The sequence below is a fragment of the Tachysurus vachellii genome, chromosome 8 (genome assembly GCF_030014155.1).
Source record: "Tachysurus vachellii isolate PV-2020 chromosome 8, HZAU_Pvac_v1, whole genome shotgun sequence".
In the NCBI taxonomy this organism is placed as follows: domain Eukaryota; kingdom Metazoa; phylum Chordata; class Actinopteri; order Siluriformes; family Bagridae; genus Tachysurus; species Tachysurus vachellii.
Genome location: NC_083467.1, coordinates 17,561,449 through 17,585,044, shown reverse-complemented (window position 1 = coordinate 17,585,044; position 23,596 = coordinate 17,561,449). Strand labels below are relative to the sequence as shown.

The window sequence follows — 23,596 nt, the reverse complement described above, 5'->3', positions numbered from 1 at the left end:
ACCAAGTCTCTTGGTGTTCAGAAATGTACACTACCAGTTTTTAAGTACCGCCTATATGGTTTATATGACATTCTATAACATTGTGTTTTCAGAAAAGAAACCTACAACAGAGGGCTTTCTGATCAAAAAGGTTTGAAGAAGAACCTTTACAGAAATTAATACACTTAATCATACAAAAATTTCTAGAGGGGCCTGATATTTAATGATTCTTTGTTTGTTATACTTTACTCATCTTGTCTCATAAAGACGCAACAGAGATATAACTGGGATCCTGAAACTGTAAAGCAAAGTGCAAAACTGTCTTTTTAATTAACTTTCTGCTTATAGAGTGCAGAGTCAGCTATGATACAGTTCCCCTGAAGCTGAGAGCCTTAAGCCACCACTGCCTCAAGCATATTATTTACTTTAGCAAAGGTAGAACGAAACCTACTACAGAAAAAATACACTAAAGAATGAAAAACCAAACGGTTCTTTATAAGACCTGTTTGTTATCACAGTTTGGTTCAGAGGCACCATGAAGTTTGTGAAAAATAAACAGAGGCTCAGTTTTGAAAATCCTGACACATTTATCAGTTATTATACCTAAATGTAAATTCAGCTGGAATCATATTTTTCAGCACTCACATTATCCTGATCAGTATGTGAATTTTAAAGAAGAAATACACTATGGAAATGATGCCAGTCCATTGCAGAGCACCATGCACACATTAACATCTAGGGACAAATTTGCATAGACAATCCACCAACTGGCATGGTTTTGGTACATGGGGGTCAACCAGGGACCCTAGAAGATATCTTAACACACACAGAAAAAAATATTCAAAACCCAACACAGTCAGTAGCTTGAGATCAGGATCAAGCTGAGATCTATGAGCTGTAACACAAACTATAGCACCACCATGTCCTCTGTATCTAATGACTAATGAATGTTAAGAAAAAAATGGTTAAATGGATGGAAAATAGGAAAATATACAGCTGAAATATGTTCCCTAATTTTGTTCACGTGTTAAATAGAAAAAGAAAAAAAAGTTTATTAACTACAGCCTGGTTTCAGTCAAATAAATTGCAGCTGTTAATTAACCCCCAGTCCTTATTGTGCCCCTCAGTGAGTGTGACGGCTGTAGTGTTGGTTCAGCTGTAGTGACTGACCAGGCTTCAGGGAAACTTGTGCTGAGTGAAGAAGGCGCTGAAGCTCCTGTGCTTCCTCGGAAACTTGCTGTGCTTGCTCACTCTGCGCTGAGGTGGCGTCTGTGCGGTGATGGCAGCGGGGATTTCTAACTGCTGCATCCCAGAGGTTCAGTGATTCATCGGAGGAAGTACGATTTTAACTCGGAAAGTAACGCAGGTGGTGTAAAGTGTGTGAAGACAAGAAGTGGCTGAAGTGTGTGATAGCGCCATGCTAATAAACTAATCTGAGCTGCACAGAGAAGTGCTCCACGTCAGCGCGCTCAGGACGCACTCAGGACGCCAGAAGAGTGGAGAGCTTTGACCTTCCCCGCGCCAGCATGGTAAAGTACAGGAAACTATATTTACGCAGTGAATTATTTCTTTATTTATGTATTTATTGATTTATTTATTGTCCATACATGCGTGTCAGTAGAAAGTTTGTAAGTTTAATTGCCTTGTATACCTCCAGGGCTGCAGTAAAGCGTGCGTAGGTTTGATCGGCGCGCTTGTCGTCGTCACGCTGGTGGCGGTGCCAACAGCCATCTATGTAAACAGTGAGTAGTGTCATTGTAGATGTGACTCCTGTCCTGGTCCTAGCTTAAAGACTGGGAATGCCTCACCTATACACTGTACAATCAGTTACCACAGTACAAAGATAATTACAGTGTCTATACAACTCTTGCGATGTAAAATCAATTTGTGCTATGGCAAATCTTACAATTCTATACAACTATAAATTCTTACAATGTAAAGACAAATCTTACAAAGTTTATGCAACTCTCTCCTACAGTGTAACTGCTTGTATTGGATTTGATTTAACACTGCAAGACTTCTTCTGCAAGAATCAGCTCTTAGAGTTGCATTAACACACTGTACATGCTCAGTAGGACATAAATACTGTAGAAGATTCCCCTCATGTAGTATGCATGACCATACAACAGATTTTTGCTAGTTTTGTTTTTGGGACATATACATCGTTAATACCTAAAAATGCTCCTGAATATAAGTTTCTAGAAACCACACAAATTGTACACTTTGTCAGGTATACTATGGTTTTCACTAAAATTGCTAGAGCAGGCAAAACAATTGGAGCAACACTTGGTTTCTACAGATGATTCTGATTATTGTTATTTCATTATTGTTTAAAAAGAATCAGTCTTATTGACTGTAAATACAAGAGTTAAATTATTATTATTAGTAGTAGTAGTAGTAGTAGTAATAGTAGTAGTAGTAGTATTTCGTAAAGTCGTGCAGGTTTTCTAATATTAGTATTATTTATGATGGAGCCAATCTCTTGGCTATCAAGGTAATTTTCTCAGTGGCGCCACCTTGTGGCAAATGGGGTTTCCTGCCTGTTCTTTGTGTAAATTATATTTATTTTGTTTTCTGCTTTAGGAAGCGATTCGGGTTCAAGGAGGACTTTCACATTCGATGACTTTTATAATGACACTATTAGGTATCAAACCTACAATTTACGGTGGATTTCAGGTAAGGTACTCAAATTAATAACTATTATGTTCCTTAAAAAGATCATGTTCTTACCACACAGTTACACCTGATGTATAGGATGTAGTGTTAATTTTCAACTTTTCCAATAATTATATTGCATTGTATAGAGAAAAACATTAACCATTCTGACATTACAAAATGCACTATTTCTGTACACAGTAATTCAATAAACTGAAAAACCATCACAGTGTAATAAAAGCTCTACAATATATAATGTACCACTTTATCATAATTGTTTTGACTTTATAATTTATAATATATGGCTCTGCAGAAAGAATAGTTTGGTTTATGGATGAAAGCCAGTATTATGGACACTTTGCTGTGTCAGATATATTGCAATGCTATAACCTTTATGTTTGCTTTTATTACAGATAATGAATATCTCCACAAAAGCAAGGATGGTAATGTGTATCTGCATAATGTAGAGACCATGACCAGCTCATTATACTTGAGCAACTCAACATTTGTAAGATGCAAACCCTCTTCCCTCTTCCTCCTCCACCCTCCATGATATACATATACATCATTTCATTTCATGTTTTATCAGTTAGATGTTTTTAATGAAGGTAATGTGTTTTTGTAGGCTCTGGTGGATGCAACAGATTACATAGTGTCTGCTGATAGGAAATATGTCTGTTTGGAAAGCAACTTTTCAAAAGTAATTATATATTACAAACGTCTTACAGTCATGACAGTATTCGTAATGCATTCAGGTGCATTTCTGATGATGAACTTACACTGTTTTGACAGCAATGGAGACACTCTTTCACAGCCTCATATTCTATATATGATATGAAGACTCAGTAAGCGCAGTCTTTGTTTTTAGTAAAATGTAATTGTTTCGGTTCAATGCATGCTTTTAATTTTACTGATACTGATGCCGATAAGTGTTAATTAAAAAAGGACATGCTCCATGTATTACACAGTATGCTTCAAAGTTGCTGTTAATGTGACATGTACAGGGCCTTTATCACACCTACTTACATCCCTGAAGTTATCCAGTTGTTAATGTGGGCACCCGTGGGAAACATAATGGTGAGATAGGACCACAAGTCCAACATTTATATTCCACTAAACAGAAAGTGCAGTAGTATTAACAATACTGTTCTTAATCCAGTATGTTTTCTTTAGGCATTCGTGTGGAAGTATAACATTTACATCAAGCTAAATGCTACTGCTGAGTCCATACAAATCACTAATGATGGAAAAGTCAATCAAATTCTCAATGGAATACCAGACTGGTCTTATGAAGGTCAGCCATCCATCCATGCATACATGCATCTCAGGATCCACCCAGTTAACCAGCCATCCATGTTTATTTGCAGCTCTACATCTACATATCTATCAATTCAGTTCTGTTTACACACACCTCTCCATCCATCTGTACATCCAATCATCGATTGGGTAGATGTACTGTATGTTTACACTGGGTAGATACATCTACCCAATCATCTCTACATTTGTCCATCCATCCACCCATCCATGTATACATGCATTTCCTCATCCATACTGTCCATACATCTATTTAAATATCCAACTCTCCCCTCTCCTTTGTCCACTAACTTACCTATCCATCCAACCATTCCTTTATCCTTTATACATATATATACATCTCTATCCATCATTGATCTGTTTTTTTATTCCTTTCTTCATTCATTTAAACATATTAATATTTTAACATGATAATGTTCACCCAAAGAAAACCTGTTGGGTGAATAGACATCAATGTGCTCTCTGTTTATGCTGTCTAGAGGAGGTGTTTGTGTCAAATGAGGGAATGTGGTGGTCTCCTACTGCACAGTACCTGGCCTATGTGCAGATTAATGACACCGAGGTGCAAGCCATTGAATACTCCATGTATGGAAATGGACAATACCCCACCACCAAGATTGTCCCCTACCCCAAGGTACGAAAACAAAGAGTCAATTCTTTACTTTTTCTGTTTTACTCATTTTGTGGTCCACTTATAACAGAATGTGTTTATTTTGCAAGGCTGGCTCCAATATTCCAAAAGCAAAGCTGTTTGTGATCGATGTTTCAACTGCATCTATTTCTTCAGAGGTGGTGGTTCCCAAATCCCTCGGAGCAGGGTACTGCAGACTTTTTTCTTCTTATTTTGTTCTCACATTAAAACTGCAGAAGTGTCAATAATTATTTTGTTTTACGCCAGATGAGTTTGCAATTTTAACTCTTTTAACTCTTATTTTCCATCAGTGAACTCTTCTTTTTTAACTCTTATTTTAACTCTTATTTTCCATCAGTGATCACTACCTGAGTTCAGTAACATGGGTAACTGATGAGCGGATTGCTGTGCAGTGGCTAACACGCAGGCAAGACCAAGTTCTCCTTCAGATATATGACTATGATGGGACCAGCTGGAATGAAAATACGGTCTGTTACATCTCTTATAAACCTCTATCCATGCAGAAAGAGTCATTAAAATAGACCTGACATACTAATAATTATTTTCCTCTAACATAGATTTTTTATTTATTTATTTATTTATTTATTTATTTATTTATAATTAAAATCACCTGTTTCTTAGTTTAGCCTACAGCAGTAATATTCAAAGCAATGCTTTTTTTGGGGGGGTGCATTACTATCAAGTAATTCAGAATCTGTTTACTGACTACAGTATGTAGCTATTTAGATGAAGTGTTGTTAGCAAATATTCAAGATAGTCCGTATTCAAAACTGTCCACCAGATTTTCAGTACTTGTAAGGACTGTAACCCCTTCACCTTTCAGGGTGAGTCTTTTTCACTCATAGTTCTATGGAATGCTAACTTTTACTTTTACAAATTAATTTATAGTACTGTATAAGAATCTGAATCACATCAGAATCCATTTTATTGCCAAGTACCATGGGTTTACATGTACAGGACATTTGTCTTGGTGTACTGGTTCATATTTGTATTGAATCAAAGAAGCATAATCATAAAGAAGATATAAGCAATACTATGAGTATAATCATAAAAATATAAAAAATAGATAAAATAGAAACATTAACTGTATAATATTGTGGGATATGCACAAGTGATATATAATAAAGTAATCTAATAAATAAAATATAATAAAATAGTAAACAATATAATCAAATAAACAAGTGTAATAACTGTATAGCTGGGATTATAAGGGGGTTCTTTTTGTATATATGGTCCTCTGTTGTTATTGCTGTACAGTAAAAATGCATGTATGCATGTATGTGTTCCTACAGAAATTTGAGCAAAACAGCAGAACTGGCTGGGTTGGTCGGGTGAGTTCATTTTATTAAATGTTACACAGTTAAAAAATCTCCATGACCATGTACTAACTTAACAATTAACAACTTAATAATAATTTTTGATGCCTTTCTCTGCTTCTCAGTACAACCCTATGCATCCTTACTTTACCGCAGACAACATCGGTTTTTACAAGGTGATGAGTGATGCAAAGGGCTACAAACATCTCCACTATGTGAAGGATGTAAGTGATCAGATCTAATTATAATGCACTGTGTAATAAGTCCAATCTTTATATAAAACATCTGGGATAAGAGTATGCACTAAATAAACTATACATGGAAATATCAGGCAGGTACACCTTCCCATTTAATTTCACTTCCAATTACACCTTTAACTGGTATATATGGCATTATTATATCTAGTCAAGTGAGTAAGTAATCTTGTTAAATAAGTTACTTTCAGTACCAAGAAACAAGCACATTTTTTGAAGCATAAGGAGAAATAGCCCTAGCCATATGGTATATATTGAAGTTGTAAATTTGCATTCTTGTTAATGAGCGTTATCTCCTAGAGCATTATGTAACACTGTGTCCAATTAAGAACTGGGATGGGGTTTTGTGAGACCTTTGAGTGTATGTGTAAAGTGTGGGGCAGGAGAAAGTTAGAGATAGCATCTAATAATCTTCATCATGGTAATGTTTATATGTTTTTTTCTTCTATAGGGCAAAGCAATAGCAGTCACCTCAGGCAAATGGGAAGTAACCTATATATCAAAATTAACCAAAGATGCCATGTGAGTGCTATAAAATTAGATAATTTTTTTAGATTGTTTGTTTTAAGAACAAGCCCATAAGTGATTAATTTTCTTTCCCTCTTTCTTGTTTCATGTTTTTATTTATTTATTTATTTATTTTTAATCATAGCTACTATGTTAGTAATGAGCATATGGGAAAACCAGGCCAGAGAAACCTTTATAAGTGAGTAACAACTTGCTGCTGCTCCTAGATACCACTGTGAAAATAACAAGTGTTATACTGTAATAATGTAATACAGTACTGCCTCATTTTCTGTATTAGAGACCCATTTGTTTAAAACAAAGTTATTTTATCAGTGGTTTTATTATACACTTTCTGTCCGTTGTGAAATTATTGTTCAGTTATTGCTGAGGAAACCTTGTTGCATTGATGTGTGTGTGTGTGTTTTGTGTGGAATCAGGATATCCTTCAGTACAAGTCATAGTCACTCTGCCGCTGAATGCCTCACCTGCTCACTCTATGAGGACAGGTGTCAGTACAATTCAGGGTATTTCAGCCAAAACGGCTCTTACTTCCGCATGGACTGCTATGGTTAGTGCACCTCATATCCTGCTCTCTCACACCTGCTGCTGTATTAAACTACTATTTCAGATCAATATAGAATAATGTTAGACTGTGTTTTCGACAAGACTTATAGAGATATATATATTTGATATTTTATAAACTACAGGTAATTTGTTAATTTTCTCTCTAGGACCAGGACTGCCCATTTTTACACTTATGGACAATCGAGGATCTTGTAAAGGTTAGGTTGTTATATAAGTAATGGGGAGAAAATCTTTTAATCTTGTTAATCTTGTTAATGGTCTGATTAATGACTAATGCTGTTTAACTACTTTTAAACGTTTACAGTTACATGTTGTGGAACACTGATGAAACACGTTATTACTTATGTGATAGTGAATTAAATTACTTGCCAAATAAAAGATAAATTCCTGATAGTTCTAATGATGCTTCTTAATGCTTCTAGAAATTCAGGTACTTGAAGACAATAAAAAGCTGGAACAAATTCTGAAGACAGAGCTTCAAATGCCAACAATGAAACGTGCCACATTAAAAATTGCAGGGATTGGTAAGAATTTTTTTCGCAGATTACACTGTATGTCAAGTGCAATATTATTATTATTATTATTATTATTATTATTCATTTTATTATTAACTATAAACATAACATAACCGTAGTAACTATATATTACTATTATGTATGTATGTATGTATGTATGTATGTATGTATGTATGTATGTATGTATGTATGTATGTATGTGTGTGTGTATGTATGTATGTATGTATGTGTGTATGTATGTATGTATGTGTGTATGTATGTATGTATGTATGTATGTATGTATGTATGTATGTAATACTGTATGCTATTATTATTAACAGATTTATGGTACCAGATGATGTTTCCCCCCGATTTTGATGCTTCCAAAAAATACCCACTCCTGATTCAAGTGTAAGTTCTTCAGTTATATTTGTCTCTCCGTTTCTTTGTTCAACAATATCAGCTCAAGTCTGTTTTTCCATGTCAATGTTTGCAGTTCAAGAACAGGTGCTGTGACTCTACGTGATAGCTGTAATGTGTCAAATGGCTGGCATCATGGGTTTTCATCAACACCTCTTTCTCCTAAGTGAATGATCAAAATTGGCCCATTTGAATATAGAAATATAGCCTGGATGACGTATATACTGATGTCTAAATTAATCTGAATCTCTAATCTCTGGCATGACTGAAAGATCAAAGTGTCATGAAACAATTTATTTTAAGCTTTGAGGCTTGAATAAATGCAGTTTATGAATTTAAATATTAAACACATTTAAAGTGCTTTGAAAGTTCTTGAAACAGCTCAGACTGATGGGTGCAGTGTTGTGTGTTTTAGGTATGCCGGTCCAGCGAGTCAGTACGTGGACTATAAATTCAGGCTGGAGTGGGCCACGTACCTCTGCAGCACGGAGAAAGCCATCATTGCTAGCTTTGATGGAAGAGGAAGCGGTTACCAAGGTGATGAAATAATGCACGCCATCTACGAGCGGCTGGGCACATATGAGGTGGAAGATCAGATCTCAGCTGTGAGGTGAGCTTAAGAGGAACAATGTGTACACGCTAAATGCTAAACCTGTCTGACTGTAGTTGAACAGGATTCAGCAGGTGGTAAAATAGCTGCATATTACATAATGCTTCCAACTAGGATGATTAATAAAAGGGGAAAAAAATAATATGACTGATATCATACAGAGTGAAATAGATTTTATGTTTGTCTATGTGTATACTAAATAGAGCTTTACTGATTTCTGAATTATCTTGAATTTACACAAATATGCTAAAGAGGGCTGTCCACTTTGACAGCCCTACTTAGTCTATAAAGTCCATTTTATTTTTCCTGTTCTGTTTTGTACCTTTGTAGCCTGTGTATGGAGCTTAGCTGATAAAAAGATTTTTCTTTGTAGGAAATTCATCGATATGGGTTTTATAGACAAAGACCGAATAGGAATGTGGGGATGGGTAAGTGTTCTTATTAATAAATATATTAGCAATTCACATTCTACAAATGATGATTCTGACCATAGATATTTAAGACTTAGAGACATAGCAGACAGATAGCATATTTTTGAAGAGATGCTGCATCGGCACACACTACTGTGCACTATTATACTAAAAGGAAGTGTTCTAAGTCAGTGACTGCATTATAAAATCATGTTTATAGGCAGGGAAATGTACCACCTGTGATATCAGCATGTTAATATTTACTTATAAACATAGGTTTTGTTTTTTGCTAAATGACATCAGCTAACTAGATCTCTTTTTAAGGCAGTAATATTTTATTAGTCCAGTTTTGTTGTTTGATGTAGTCATATGGTGGCTATGTGACCTCCATGGCTCTGGGCTCAGGGAGTGGCCTGTTCAAATGTGGAATCGCTGTAGCTCCTGTTTCCAAGTGGGAATATTATGGTATGTTCTTTGTTTTTTAAAAAGTTTACTGTAGCACAACAGTTGTTATATGATGACGGAGCAAATATTGAATATGTCAGTTTTGTTTCAGATGCTGTGTACACTGAGAGGTACATGCATCGCCCTGAAGAGAATTCAGACAGCTATAAAGTAAGAGGTCACATTTCTCACATTCTTTGTATTTAAAAAAAAAAAAAAACTGTAGAAGATATTCCTTTTACTGTATATTCCAGTTTATTTTTGTTCTTTGCAGAATTCCACAGTAACAGGCAGAGCAAAGAATTTTAAATCAGTGCAGTACCTGCTGGTGCACGGCACTGCGGACGGTATTAACTTTCTGTTTGTCCCAAATAACTGTGTGCAGAGTAAAGCATCAGTGTTTACTTTCAAAGCTGCAGTATTCACTTTAGCTGTTAAACAATTTTATATGCACGTTTCCTATATATTCTGCTTGTAAACTCACAGCTAAACCCATGATTGACATGTCACTGTTTCAGCAAATCTTTACTGTTGCTTTAAACATGTAACATGCATAAAATTATAACATATTGTCATTTGTTATGTATACCAATTTATATTTCCTCTAGATAATGTCCATTTCCAGCAAGCTGCTCAGATTTCCAAAGCCCTGGTGGAGCAGCAAGTAGACTTTGAGGCAATGGTGAGTGTTAGGAGGGCATGTGACTGCTCAAATTCTCATTACAAATAAGCATACTGTACATTATAAATAATTACAAACATTACAAATAATTTTTGTATAATTATATATAATTAATTGAATTATAGAGATTTTTTTTAATTTATTTTCTCCTTACAGTGGTACACTGATAAAGATCATAGCCTGTCTGGAAAGGCCCGCTACCACCTCTACACACACCTCAGTCACTTTCTTCAGAAGTGCTTTTCTGAAAAGAAATAAATAATCGCCTTATTTATAGGACATTTGTATTGAAACCAAACTGTGCAACACTTATATATATAAATTATGTTGAAATATTAACAAATTGAGACTTTGAATACTGCTGGATTCAAGTTTCTTTTTTGCTGAATCTTTATTTTACTCTTCTAATTTTTCTTATGTTTTTTGCTTTGTTGATCAAGCAAAACATGACCGATAAGTGTGTTTACTGTTTGCATGTTTTTTATAATAATGTGTATAAAATATTATGCCTTTACAGTAAATGTGACACTGATTATGATGCTATTTGAAGGATTACTTGCACTGAATTCAATGTGTATTAAAGTCTTTGGTATGATCTTCCCTGATAAAATCTGTGGTATTGGAAAGCAAAGTGTAACACAGTGTTTGCAACTATTCAAATAAATAATAAAAACAGTCCAGTGTGTTCTGTTTTTTGTTTTTTTTTTTTGTTTTTTTTTCAAATGTATAGACTGTTGAAAATTTGAAAAAATTTAAATCCAGAAGAAGCCTTTATTTTTGTCGCATGTACATTACAGCACAGTGAAATTCTTTCTTCACATATTCAAGCTTTGGAGGTTGGGGTGAGAGCACAGGGTTAGTCATAATAGAGCACCCCTGGAACAAAGAGGCTTAAGGGCCTTGCTCAAGGGCCCACCAGTGGCAGGTTGGCAGTGATGGGGCTTGAACCCTAATCTTCCGAATTGAAAATCCAGAGCCTTAAGCGCATGAGCCACCACTGACATCATGAACCCATGCATACTGTAGCCTCGGGTGCCTCACTGCATCATCACTGTTTTAGCAGCACAAAGGGGGCCTATAGTCTATTAAATAGTCCACATGTTGGTTTAACGGTATAACTGATCAGCAAATACAACGGCAAATCGGTTACCTTGGGTAATGTGTGCAGGACAAGCTGATGCACACATTTTTGGTGTTAATAATTATTTGTTGATTATTTGTTGATCCGAATATAATCAGTTTTCATTTTACAGTGCAATCAGACTGTAACAAGGGCTACAATACCATTAGTGTGGAGACGTCTTATGTCTCTCATGATGAATGATGTCACAGAATGATGTCATCTGTTATGTAGGTCTCTGGAAAGAACTGATTTAACTCCTTAAAGTCTCAAGGCCCAGCCATGGATTCAAAATTTACCTTCCTTCTACTTGTAAATACATATTTCTCTTGTTATTAAAAATGTATTGTAATTGAATAATATACTTAAACAAGCTAGGTTTATGCTTCACTACCTATTTTTAAGACTCTCTAAATTCATGGATTAAATTTATTAGAAATTTATTTAATTAGATATGACGTATTACACAATATTAGAGTTAACATGAACAGCATGGTGGTACAGTGGGTAGCATTGATACAGCTCCAGGTGCCTGGTTTAATGTTCGTTTTGAGTTTTGTATGTTCTCCTCGAGACCATGTGGGTTTTCTTTGATCCACTTCTGAAAAACATGCATGCATGTGGTCTGGCTACACTAAATTGACCCTTGGTTTGAATGAGAGACTGAATAAGGGTGCACATGCTATCTTTCTATGATCCCAGCTTTGTTCTTTGTGTTTTCTGGTACAGGTTATAGCAATTATATAATTGGAATGAATAAAGTGTAACAGCACTTTACGGAGTAAATAGATATTGAGGCATTTCAAAAGACAGATTCTGAACTTAGTGATATTAGCTGCTTATTTATAAATATATAAATATATTCAAAAAACATCTTTTAATGTATTTTTCAAATAGAGATAAACCAAAGATAAACTGTGGGCTAATGTTGGACCCAGAAAATGGCCAATAAACACAGTCAGTGTCCAATATTTACAGAGCTTAACCAAAAGATGATGGTTTAAAACTGTCTGTCCGCATCACTTACTTCAGTGGAAAGTACTCAATTTCCTGGAAACTGAAATGAATCACTGTATTTGTCAGGATGGTACCGTGTTTGATCTCTGCTCACTAGTGGACACTTTTTTAGCTTACTTGGATATTGCTGTATCTCACTTGTCACACTGCAAATATGTCCAGTGCATTGAAATGGAGACTTGACTAATGGATTGAGAGTAACAGGTAGGTGGGTTTGTGTGTGTGTGTTTGTATGTGCGCCTGTTACCAGAGCTGTCAATGGATGGGTTTCTCTATATAAGACACACAGTGCCAGGCAGGGACAAGGAAACGCTCCTGGGAGCCTGATAAGACGCCAGCGTACACCAGCACCCTCTCTCTATCATACGATTAATCAACAGGTAAGAACAGATTTCAAACGTGTTTAACTGGCATGAAAAGCTTATTGTGCGGTCTGTATTTGATACTTGAATTAGATTTATTAGCATTTGTTTAGAGATTATTGAATGTGATTTGTGCTTTTCTGAAGGCAGAATGAAGAGCATCCAGTATTTGGTTGGATTTCTACTCCTCATCATTGTACAAAGCAGCTGGCAAATTCCTATTGAAGACACAGAGGAAAATTCCAGGTGGGGCTGTTAGATTTTTTTTAGCCAAAAAGAAAAGAAAAGGCATTTAAAAAATGTTTTAAAAAAAAAAAGCTTACTAGGTGCAGAGAAGGATCTTTCATTACAAGTTGAAAAGGATAACAAGAATATCTTGCATTTTCTTGTATCTTCTTTAAACTGGCACATTTTTCAAATGCTTATTAATATTGCTTTTTTTCTTTTCAGTGTAATGTTAGAAGACATGCTATATAATAATCCAACTAACATGAAAAGGCACTCAGAAGGAACATTCTCAAACGATTACAGCAAATATCTGGAGACGAGAAGAGCTCAGGATTTCATACAATGGCTGATGAATTCAAAGAGAAGTGGGTAGGTGTTGAATTATTTCCCTTCAAAACAAAATAAAAATATCACTGTATATAATAAAGATTTGAAATGGTTGACATTAAAAAATGATGTGGACTTATTTAAACTGCATCATCAATACTTTCCCTGTCTAGAAGCTCATCTGTTTTAACAGCTTGTTTCTGTTTTAACATTGTTAAAACTGTTGCTTTTTATTAGCTCCCACACAAGACGGCATGCAGACGGTACATACACCAGTGATGTGAGCTCATACATACAGGATCAGGCAGCTAAGGAGTTTGTGTCCTGGCTGAAAATGGGGAGAGGCAGAAGAGAATAGAGAAGTTCCCTTCATCAAGAGAGAAGCACTTCATACCTTTTATACCAGAAAGAGACACTCTATGACACTCTGTTGGACCACCTATTCCATCATACCATATTTTATAAGGAACTGTGGTGTCATTGCCTAAAACAAACCATGTTTGAAATAAACCTTTGCTGAACCTAAGCACTGTGATGTAGATCTCGAGTGTGTTTGGTATGTTTGAAGAGAACCATAGATTTGTGAAATAGTCCTTAATATGGTACTTTATATCAATCCTTGGATGGGCTTTGTCAATGTTAATGTTGTTACTCTTAATTCCATAGACGAACAATGACAATCACTACTGCATCATTTACAAATGGTATAATATTTAAAATATTGTAGCTAAATTATTTTTTAAGGCATTTTACAAACCAATCATTCTTTAAGTATTATTTCAGTGTGTTTTAATATTATATTACTGCTAGAGGAAAAAGTTGCACGGGTTGCAAAGAGCACACTAAACTTCAGGTATACCTGTAAATGCCTTCAATTTAATTTCCACTAAAGATGCTGTTCATCCAAAAATGGGCAACACTGACTGTTACTGTTAAAATAACAAATTTTACATTTATATTTACCGAGCACTGCAAAATGTTATCAATTTGCATATTTATTCTGCCAGTAGCCAATAACCCAGAACAATAGTCAACTGCATTTAATTTTAATGAATAGGCCTAAGAGTTGTCGACCCAGTGGGCATGTTGTTTAAAATCGTTCATTACACTATGCCTACCATGCTGTTATCAGAGAATTATGTTAGCATGGCAAGTAGATGTCAGTCAGAGAGAGATATGAAGGAGAAGGAGAGGAAGCCAGAGAGTGAGTGGCCTCAGGGACCGAGCCTCTCTCAGAGCTGTCAGCTGACACTTCACACCATCTGCTGAGAAAAAAAGGGGAAAACAAGGCTGCCCACTCACTTTCTTTCTTTCTTTCTTTCTTTCTTTCTTTCTTTCTTTCTTTCTTTTTTTTAGATTTAATTTCCAAATCTCCTGAGATAACAATAATTTGTACACTAAAAATCCAACAGTTTGTTATTTTTAAGTCATATAACTGCAATTTTAAGATTAAAATGCAGGAGGTTGTGGTGCTTTGACTTTTTTCATTCTTAACTGAGGAGTCACATAGAGTCTTTTTAGAAAATCGCTGACCATTGGTCATTGAAAAGGGTGATCAGACTCCAGGTTTCACCTGATATTAAATGTTATGCCATTGTTACTAGAGAGGTGCTCTCATGTGCTTTTTATACACTGTATGGACAAAATCATGTGGACCCCTGAGAAATATTATATGTGGTTTCTTCCTCTAACTTTTGCTACAGAGAATTGAACTTTTAGAACTCTTAGAATTCTGTAGCATTACAATTTCTTTTCACTGGAACTAAGGGATTTCCCTATGCACTATTTGAGGTCTGTAAAGAAATGGTTTTGAAGAACTAGAGTGGCCTGAACAAAACCCTGACCTTAACTATACTGATGAACTGGAACGACGGCAATGCGCCAGGCCTTCTCACTCAACGTCAGTGTCTGATATCACAAAAGCTCTTGTAATTGAATCAACACAAATCCTCTCAGCCATACTAAAAGTCTAGTGGGAAGAGTACGTTTATAAATATTAGAGCGGTTATTATACCAGCAAAGGGGGATGTAACTCTGGAATGGCATGTTCAACAAGGATTGTGTTAGACATATGTCCTTATACTTTTGGTCATACAGTTTATTATAAGTTTATGTATGGAAAAGTCATCTTTGCTTTTTTTGACATGCCATCCAGGAAGTCCCATCTCGAGTTCCTCCAGGCTCCTAGTTTCCCGTCACCCTGTGATGGATAAACGGTACAGAAAATGGATAGCTTAAAGTCTGAACCAGGCATAAACCTTAAACTCTCTGGCACACAGGGAGAGCTCTAACCCTTAAGATCAAACCCTGGTGCTGTGATGTCACAAAACTATCCACTGCTCTGCCTGATATCACTAGTGTTTAGTTCTAAAACATAGAGAATATTCAGATAACAGATACACACTGGACTTTAGAGGTTATACAGATTTATTTATTAGCCACACATTCATTAACAGAAACAAAGACATCAAAACAGCTTGTACATAGAATTTTAAAATGCAATTTTAACAGTTTAACAAGTCCAAACTATTTAATTTTAATAAATTATTAAACATTACATGGAAAAATATGTAACTGGTGTATATTACTTCTTGAGGAAAAAAAAAGGTTATTGTGACTGCTTATTCAATTTCCACTAACATCAAAGCAAGACAAAGCATGTCACCTTACTAAGGAACTCTATTTTTAATGAAAAAAAAAATATGTTAATCCTAAAACTGTTAGAATGTAAGGTGTAAATGTATATACAAAGTGAATCCACATTTATAAACCTTTTATTTTGCCCTTCTAGATTAATATTGCATTTATTCTCAAGTTATATTATGCCCTTCATAGATTCTTTAAAAAAAAACACTGAGCTGGAGAATATGACCTGTTTGAGAAATGCCCTTCAAAATATTTATAGAAAACGTCTGTCATTTCTGTGCCAGTTCTGCTTCCCTACAACACAAAGATTAAGCTTCAGGTTGTTCCAGTGTGTTAAATACTGGTACTGAGAAACTGCCATGTGGTATTATTTAATCAGAGATGTGCAATGAGCCAGTTATCAGAGATATCTATTTGGACTTTGGCATATTGACAGAATCAACACACATCCTACAAAATCATTAGATATATAGATCAACAGAAATCAGGTACACATCTCAATATCAATCTGAAAATATAGCAAATACATCATTAAAATGATACAAATCTTTTTTTAATTGCAAGGTAATTGGCTAAACCTCTATTCTGAGGTTATACTCTTATAACAAAATAATATACTGTACTATAGTTTGCCGTTTATTCTACCTTAGAAAGAAAGAAAAATAATACAGTAATGACAACTTGATTCATCCAGCATTAATAATAATGATGCAGATGATGCTGCTGCTGCTGCTGCTGCTGATGATGATGATGATGATGATGATGATATTGATAAAGGATGAATGTATATAACATGGACATTTATGGTTTAAATCTACTAGTAGTCTTTTGAATATTTGTTTCACTTTCTAGTTTAGCTATATATAGGATAACAGGAAGAAGACTAATACATAAACATAGAAAATACAAATAAATACATATAAATCCATTTAAAATGAAAAATGTCTTTAGAATAGTTTCAAATTTTTCCAACACATAACTTTCAGAGTCCGCACTCCTCACCTTCATCTGCTGGTATTGTTTTATTTAAGTAAACAGAAAATGTACGTATAAATAGAGACTGACAATTTTTCAACCATGCACACAAGTATTTAGAAATTAAAGTTTAAAAAATTACTAAAGCACTAAAGAGAAAGGAACAAAGACATATAGGAGCAGAAACATGTGGCAAATGATATCAGTGTGTTTTTGTGTGTGAGACCACAGTGAAAAAGACGCAGATCAGAGGCTTGTCTTTATGTTGAAGCTCTCATTTCTTTCATGTCCTTGCCTTCCAGTGATGCTGCAGGCCATGTCTAAACCGAGATAAATGATCACAGAACAATCAGAGCAAATATAAACAGGACCTGTTAAATGTCTAGACCATATTATTGTAATACATTTGCTGTTTTTGTATATCCTACAATAGCAGTGTAGTGAGACTGCACATAGACATGTAGCAGGGTTTTAGCAGTTTAGCATCAGATAATAGAAGCAAATAGATTCGATCTTAGGCAACAGATTCTAAGATGACAGAACAAGCCCAAACATTATCCTCTCTGAAAGAGAATGTTGCATTATGTAGACAGGTCTTGTGGAAATACTTCAACATATTATTTATGGCTGACACTACTTCCAAAATCTAAGAAGAGTACAAGACTAACATTCTCTAGAATAAACATTAGCTAGATTAGCTGCAGAAATGGATGTTTATAACTAATTAATTAGCAAAATATTCAAGTGTAACCTTATTACTTTATATACATAATTTTATTCTATTCCCTGTTGTTTATTTTATCTTCACAGGTTTGAAAGACATCTATCTAGATCGCTAGGTTATGTAAGTTACGTACTAGATAGCTAGTATATTGTGTAAGCCTTTAGCTATGCTGTAGCCACAATGATATCTTCTTACTCATACAGAAAAATAAAGAATGAAAAAGATGTTTACTGTTGTATAGCTAGAAATAGAAACCTGGTGAGAATTTACAGACATGTGCATTCACTGCTAACTGCTAGTTACCATAATAATAAATAAATGTAAATAGCATTTGAAACAGCATTTTACTGTTAGTCTTTCAAAAACCTGGTGAATATCCAATAATAATTCCATAGCTTGAACAGTTCTTTATTTATACATTTGTTTGTTAGACATATCTTATTATAAGTTTTTTATATTTTAATATGTTTTTAAAAGTGTGTAGTATGCTAAGAATCACATACATTGCTAAAATTTTATCCAGACTGGTCTGGCCCTTCAATGGCTTAAACAGCTGAGCAAAGCTGGAAGACCATCTTTACCTTATTAAACTGCTCAAGATATATTTACATTTCTAATTCTATAAATTCTTATAGTCTTACTGTGTTTTGGGTATAAAACTATGCAGTGTACAGTTGTAATATTTTTAGTGGTAATTCAGAAAGGTTTGAAAAGCTTGGCCTGTATTTTGGAGGCTTGATTTGTGGGCACAATTTGGAGCCTTAAAGTTTAGAGCTTACATATCTTTAAAGAAACTATAAAAAGCTATTTTCAAATTTTAATTTAGAATCCTTCATAATTATATCTACTAGCTTTTTTCAGTCACTTGAATGTAAGTGAGAATAAGAAAAATGTTACAGCGACTAAGTATAAGAAACATAATTTGCTTTAAACTGACGAAAATGCAAGATACAAAAATAGAGCATGCTATTAATTTACAAGTAACAACATGGAACGTCTCATTATAAAGAATTAGATGACATGCTAAAAGTGAATAGAGTGAGGTCACTTACATTAAGTGCTCAGCAACTAGGAGAGTAAGAAAAACAGCTTAAGATGGAGGCTGATGCTGAAATACATTTAGATTGCAAGCATCTAATTAATGCATTTTTTAGAAAATCTTCACAAGGAGAAGCATAAAACTAATTTGATATTTAATGTTCATGACATTTAAAAAAACCTTTAAACCAAAAAAAAATCAAATAAATAAACCAAGTCTGCCAGGACTAAGAGGAAATATGAAATAAAATGGAGAATAACAGAACTTAAAAATGTGGCTGATTTTCTGACTTGTGTACAATGTAGACTTATGATGAAATATCTGTATGACTTTAATGTGTACTTTACATACGAATGAAAAAGAATGCAAACCTTTTTGAGTTTGGTTCACTTTTTTGAGCCATCGGAGCTGACAGCCTTCCAAGTGTTTCCGAAGGAGGCTTTAGACATCTCATCAGTGATATTCACAGACGACGGATCATCCCTAGAAAAGAAAAAAATCTAAATCAGACATTTCACAAACAGCGCCAAAATCTGATGTCTGTAGTAGAAAAATATTATGCTATGCACTGCAACTATTTTTATTCGATTTGTCAGTGAAATTGGCACACACTTGTAATGTCCTTCCAATGGCACTTGTACTACTCCCTCTTCTTCTGCCAGAATACTTTGCTCCTCCTGGCAGAAAGGAATAGAGAGAGAGAGAGAGAGAGAGAGAGAGAGAGAGAGAGAGAGAGAGAGAGAGAGAGAGAGAGAGACTTTTACTGTAATAATGCCAGTGAGAACTTCATCCACCTTTTGATCTCCCATCTTTCAGTTTCCTGAAACTGACAATAACTATGTCAGAAACTTTATCAGCTCACCTCTTTTTCTGCATCCTCCATTTTCTTTTTCTTACTTTCTGGCATGAGGTCATCCAGCCAGCTCAACTCTCTTTTAGTGAAGATAAAATCCAGCAGCTTCCGAATAAATACCAGAGCAAGAACCTGCCAACAACAGAAACAAAATCATAACGCACTCCAAATGTTCTCCTGCTGAAAATCCAGTAAACGCTGACACCTGCCAAAGGTCTATAAATATCTACACTCTGATCTTGCTGCTTTTCTTGTTCAACATACTGTACAACAAACACAAAGAAATGGGAAAAAATGTGCCTCCAAAAATACATACAGAAATAATAAACAATCATATACTGAAGAGAAAAGTAGGAAATAATCAGGCCACTGATCTGTGATTTGGAAATTTTAATGACTGTATCAATTGCAAAATCCTTCCAGTGTACTGAAACATGTGCTCCCTAAAAATCCCACAGTGCACAACAAAACCAGGGAGCATCGATGTTCATGATATTCCCTTACTGGAAAAATAGCAGATGAACTGTTAGCCAATTTCATTTACAAATGAAAGTAGCTTGTTATCATTGTTGTAGCTCACAAATGATTATATGGATTGTAAATTTTTAACTTTATTCAGCATGAAACAAGGCTTGACGTTCCATGTAAGAAACAGCTGCGATTAAGCTAACTATATTTTATATATACTGTATATATTTGATCGCAACTGTTTCATACATGGAACTTCATATATTTTATAGCTATATTTTAATAATAATATATATATAATAAAATATATATATATATATATATATATATATATATATATATATTATATCATAAAACTGAGTGATCTTTGTCTCAATGGGGAAAGCGCCAGGGCACTTTCTGAGTCACTACAGAAATTCAATTAGTTTGATTATTTGTCAAGAAAAAGGTACCATCATAGGAAAGACGATGGCGGCGCGGGATGTTTTAATGACCCAGAGAAGAACCAAGCAGCTGAGCTGGATGATGGTGAACAGATGAACCTTCCGCAGAGGAACGTGCCTCAGGTAGATGAAGTCAGGCTGGTGCTTAGCTGGCATACCAAACAACCTCAACCTGTCAAAGAACTGAGCAAAGACAAGGTCACAAAGGCACTGATTACAAAACGAGCATGAAGTGCATTTGAATGCTTATATTCATACCTGTATTCCCCGTAGAGATGATGCTCCCATGTAAAGAAACACTCCATACAGCACAGGCATTGGAATAAACTGCAATAAGCAAGCGGTTGTTTTAATGCTGAGACTCTAAATGAAATTCTTACTATATTAATTCAAATACTAACAATTATTATATTTATCATATCTAATGAAGTGAATGATGAGGTTAAAAAGATTTATTTGCCTAGGGGCAGGTATGGAAAAGTGCAAACCTTCTTCTGGCATAATTAGTAAACCCTGTTTTTTTAAAAGCAGGCTGCCTTGTATGTTTTTTTAAATATAATACACATCTGAGCCATGTGAAACATTACTCTGGACATAAATCAGGTTCAGCTTTATTTAAATCCTTTGTAAATCTCACATTATTGAGAAGCCAGTTAGATCTTTTATAGAAATTTATCACTGAGTACATCTTTTACTGCATCCATAACAGAAAAATGTTTAGACATCACTGTGGTGATTGTGCAGTGTGGGAGCAGACCTTAAGAACGGAGGTCATGAAGACAGAGCATCCCATCAGGAGAAAAATCATGAGGCCAGTAAACCGCTGTTCTCTGATGCCCAGAAACTTAGGCTGCTCTCCTGGGGCTGAGCTCTCTGACTCCAGCTTCAGGCTGTTCACGTGTGAGATAGAAAGCACTGTAGCTGCCACAAACCAGGGCAGCCCCATCAGTGAGCACACCCCCAGCATCACACCCACCACAAACAGGTCCAGGTGGTAACCACAGCCTTTCTGCAGCCAACACAAAAATACAGACCACTTAGAGCAACCAGAGACAAACTCACTAACACAACAACATCTATTCTTCCTTCTTCTTCTTCTTCTTTTTCTTCTTCTTCTTCTTCTTCTTCTTCTTCTTCTTCTTATTATTATTATTATTATTATTATATAAACACGATAAAATCAAATAATGAATTTAAAATATAAAAGTGTTTATTTGTTTTGACAGTGTACTTGACTCTGTCATTTCATATGAGGTCTTCCATATTATTCTACAATATAACTTTCTATGAGCATATTTAAACTTTTGTCATGTAATATATATGGTATTATTATCCATCCATCCATCCATGTCCTATACCACTTGTTCTACACGTGCTTGTGTGGAGCCTGGAGTCTGTCCCAGGGGACTCAAAACACAGGGCAGGGAACAGCATGGACATGGGCCAGACTATTGTACAATCGCACACACACTCACACCTTTCCACACACTAAACACAAGTTGGAGAGGTCAAGCAGCCTAGAAAGTGTGTCTGTGAACTGGGAAGGAAACTGAATTACCGGGAGGAAACTGCAGAAGCACAGGGAGAACATGCAAAGTCCACACACAGGGCACACACACCTTACTTCTTATTTATAGGCAATAAACAAACATTTGTGAGATTCTGACTCTAGTATTGTAAACATATTTTATCTTCCTGGTATCACCAGCATACAGTATTAATCTTAGTTGATCTGAGTATGCTGGAACATGTCGACTTAGCAATTAACTTTTTATACAGATCTCATTGCCGCTGTGAAAAAAAATACCCCAGAAACATCCCACATCTCCAAAAACAGCATTTTGGATAAATCATCACAGAACTTCAAGGTGCACAGAGATGATTGCTAACTCCCAGATCTGTAGCATGCCCATAGGGAACAGAGCGGAGTGACAGTTTTCAGTTTAAGTAAAACAAAATCAAAACTGTTAAAAATGGACTCACAAGGTTTTCTGGCGACGGTATTGATATTCCAAAAGCCATATGGGATTAAACTGCTCAGTTAGTAACGCTACTGACTAGGAACCAATCGCTTCCTAATACAAAAATGTGCTATAAAATGGTCTTTAAATATACAGAAAACATGGACACAATGATCAAATGTAATGAAATGTAATGAAAAAAAATACCAATGTTGTCACTGGTACCTTAAGTTTGTGTTCCTTCCTGTTTATAATGACTGCAGTAATCTGCTGGTCCATGAAGATAAGGATGGTACAGAGAAGAGCAGGGAACACTGTTATGATACAAGTCCACCAGGGGTTTGGACCCAGTGGGTTGATGAACCAACCTCGGTCATCTCGTGTTGGCTACATGGGCATAAACGCAGTCATTTAATTACAATCACTTTCAAACTCCTAAATGATATACATATATATGTGTGTGTAATATCAGGAGAGTGTCTCACCTTAAACTTGTTGGGAACCTGCAGTTTGGGTGATGGGACACCTAAAGCGTAGTCCACCAGAACCATTGTCAGAATGGTAATAAACACAGCAAAATCACTGATGATTGATCTGATCTGAAGCAGAAATAAAATATAATATAATGTAGATATAATAATGTATGAAATAATTTTCACATTTTTCACCTTTACTCAAATGTCTTTCAGTACTGATGGAGCAAATAATATAACAATTACTGTAACCGAGTAAGTAGCAATAAAGAGCCTTGTATCACGTACAAAATATAACAAATATACATAAAACTAGTTTAATAAGATGGATAGGTTTATAGCTAACTTTTCTAAGTCTATTTTACATATTTTAATATGCTTACTTTCTGGTGAGCTACTTATTGTGTTTAAATAAAGGTTTTGTTGGCTAACATTTTGCAATGTTTTCTGCTCAGGTGGAAGGAAAGGGGTGATTTTAGAAAACATGATGTGTCAACATCTAAAGGAATAATGTATACGGACACAGTCAAGCCCTTATTTCAGGGTCGCCTTTATTCTCTCGATCGTCCACTAGAGGGCACCAACGCACAGAAAAGCCGCTCAGTGCAGCCTCACGCACCACTTTTGCGCTATTATTC

At 35.3% G+C, this 23,596-nt stretch overlaps 3 protein-coding genes across 5 annotated transcripts in view; 2 read left to right on the top strand and 1 right to left on the bottom strand.

The window, feature by feature from the left end:
• The first annotated feature begins 1,118 nt into the window (after positions 1-1,118).
• fap (fibroblast activation protein, alpha) lies at positions 1,119-10,997 on the top strand. The gene is made up of 26 exons (XM_060876677.1): positions 1,119-1,508; positions 1,637-1,721; positions 2,563-2,655; positions 3,048-3,142; positions 3,260-3,334; positions 3,427-3,479; positions 3,639-3,711; positions 3,808-3,928; positions 4,428-4,582; positions 4,669-4,766; positions 4,938-5,067; positions 5,893-5,931; positions 6,042-6,140; positions 6,622-6,692; positions 6,823-6,876; positions 7,115-7,245; positions 7,409-7,459; positions 7,685-7,786; positions 8,098-8,167; positions 8,592-8,786; positions 9,160-9,214; positions 9,562-9,661; positions 9,753-9,811; positions 9,915-9,987; positions 10,249-10,322; positions 10,479-10,997. Exons 1-26 carry the CDS (start codon positions 1,506-1,508, stop codon positions 10,578-10,580), a joined length of 2,256 nt encoding a protein of 751 aa, XP_060732660.1. The 5' UTR covers positions 1,119-1,505; the 3' UTR covers positions 10,581-10,997.
• A 1,711-nt stretch (positions 10,998-12,708) lies between these two features.
• Positions 12,709-13,889, top strand: gcgb (glucagon b). 2 transcript variants are annotated; one of them, XM_060877347.1, is made up of 4 exons: positions 12,709-12,839; positions 12,968-13,067; positions 13,272-13,418; positions 13,614-13,889. In XM_060877347.1, the coding sequence occupies exons 2-4, from the start codon at positions 12,973-12,975 to the stop codon at positions 13,732-13,734; spliced, it is 363 nt and encodes a 120-aa protein (XP_060733330.1). In that variant the 5' UTR covers positions 12,709-12,839; positions 12,968-12,972; the 3' UTR covers positions 13,735-13,889. The 2 variants fall into 2 exon arrangements, with proteins under 2 accessions (XP_060733330.1, XP_060733331.1); XM_060877348.1 differs by having other exon boundaries at positions 12,786-12,839; positions 12,972-13,067.
• Positions 13,890-15,819: 1,930 nt separating this feature from the next.
• Positions 15,820-23,596, bottom strand: part of slc4a10b (solute carrier family 4 member 10b) — a 43,690-nt gene continuing 35,913 nt past the window's right edge. For both annotated transcript variants that reach the window (XM_060876674.1, XM_060876673.1), the window contains 10 exons: positions 22,971-23,084; positions 22,711-22,872; positions 21,282-21,533; positions 20,783-20,851; positions 20,534-20,707; positions 19,623-19,745; positions 19,373-19,437; positions 19,132-19,243; positions 18,774-18,829; positions 15,820-17,317 (listed from right to left, as the gene is read on the bottom strand). In XM_060876674.1, coding sequence (XP_060732657.1) covers positions 19,147-19,243; positions 19,373-19,437; positions 19,623-19,745; positions 20,534-20,707; positions 20,783-20,851; positions 21,282-21,533; positions 22,711-22,872; positions 22,971-23,084 — 1,056 coding nt within the window. In that variant the 3' untranslated portion in view covers positions 15,820-17,317; positions 18,774-18,829; positions 19,132-19,146. The remainder of the gene's footprint in view (positions 17,318-18,773; positions 18,830-19,131; positions 19,244-19,372; positions 19,438-19,622; positions 19,746-20,533; positions 20,708-20,782; positions 20,852-21,281; positions 21,534-22,710; positions 22,873-22,970; positions 23,085-23,596) is intronic.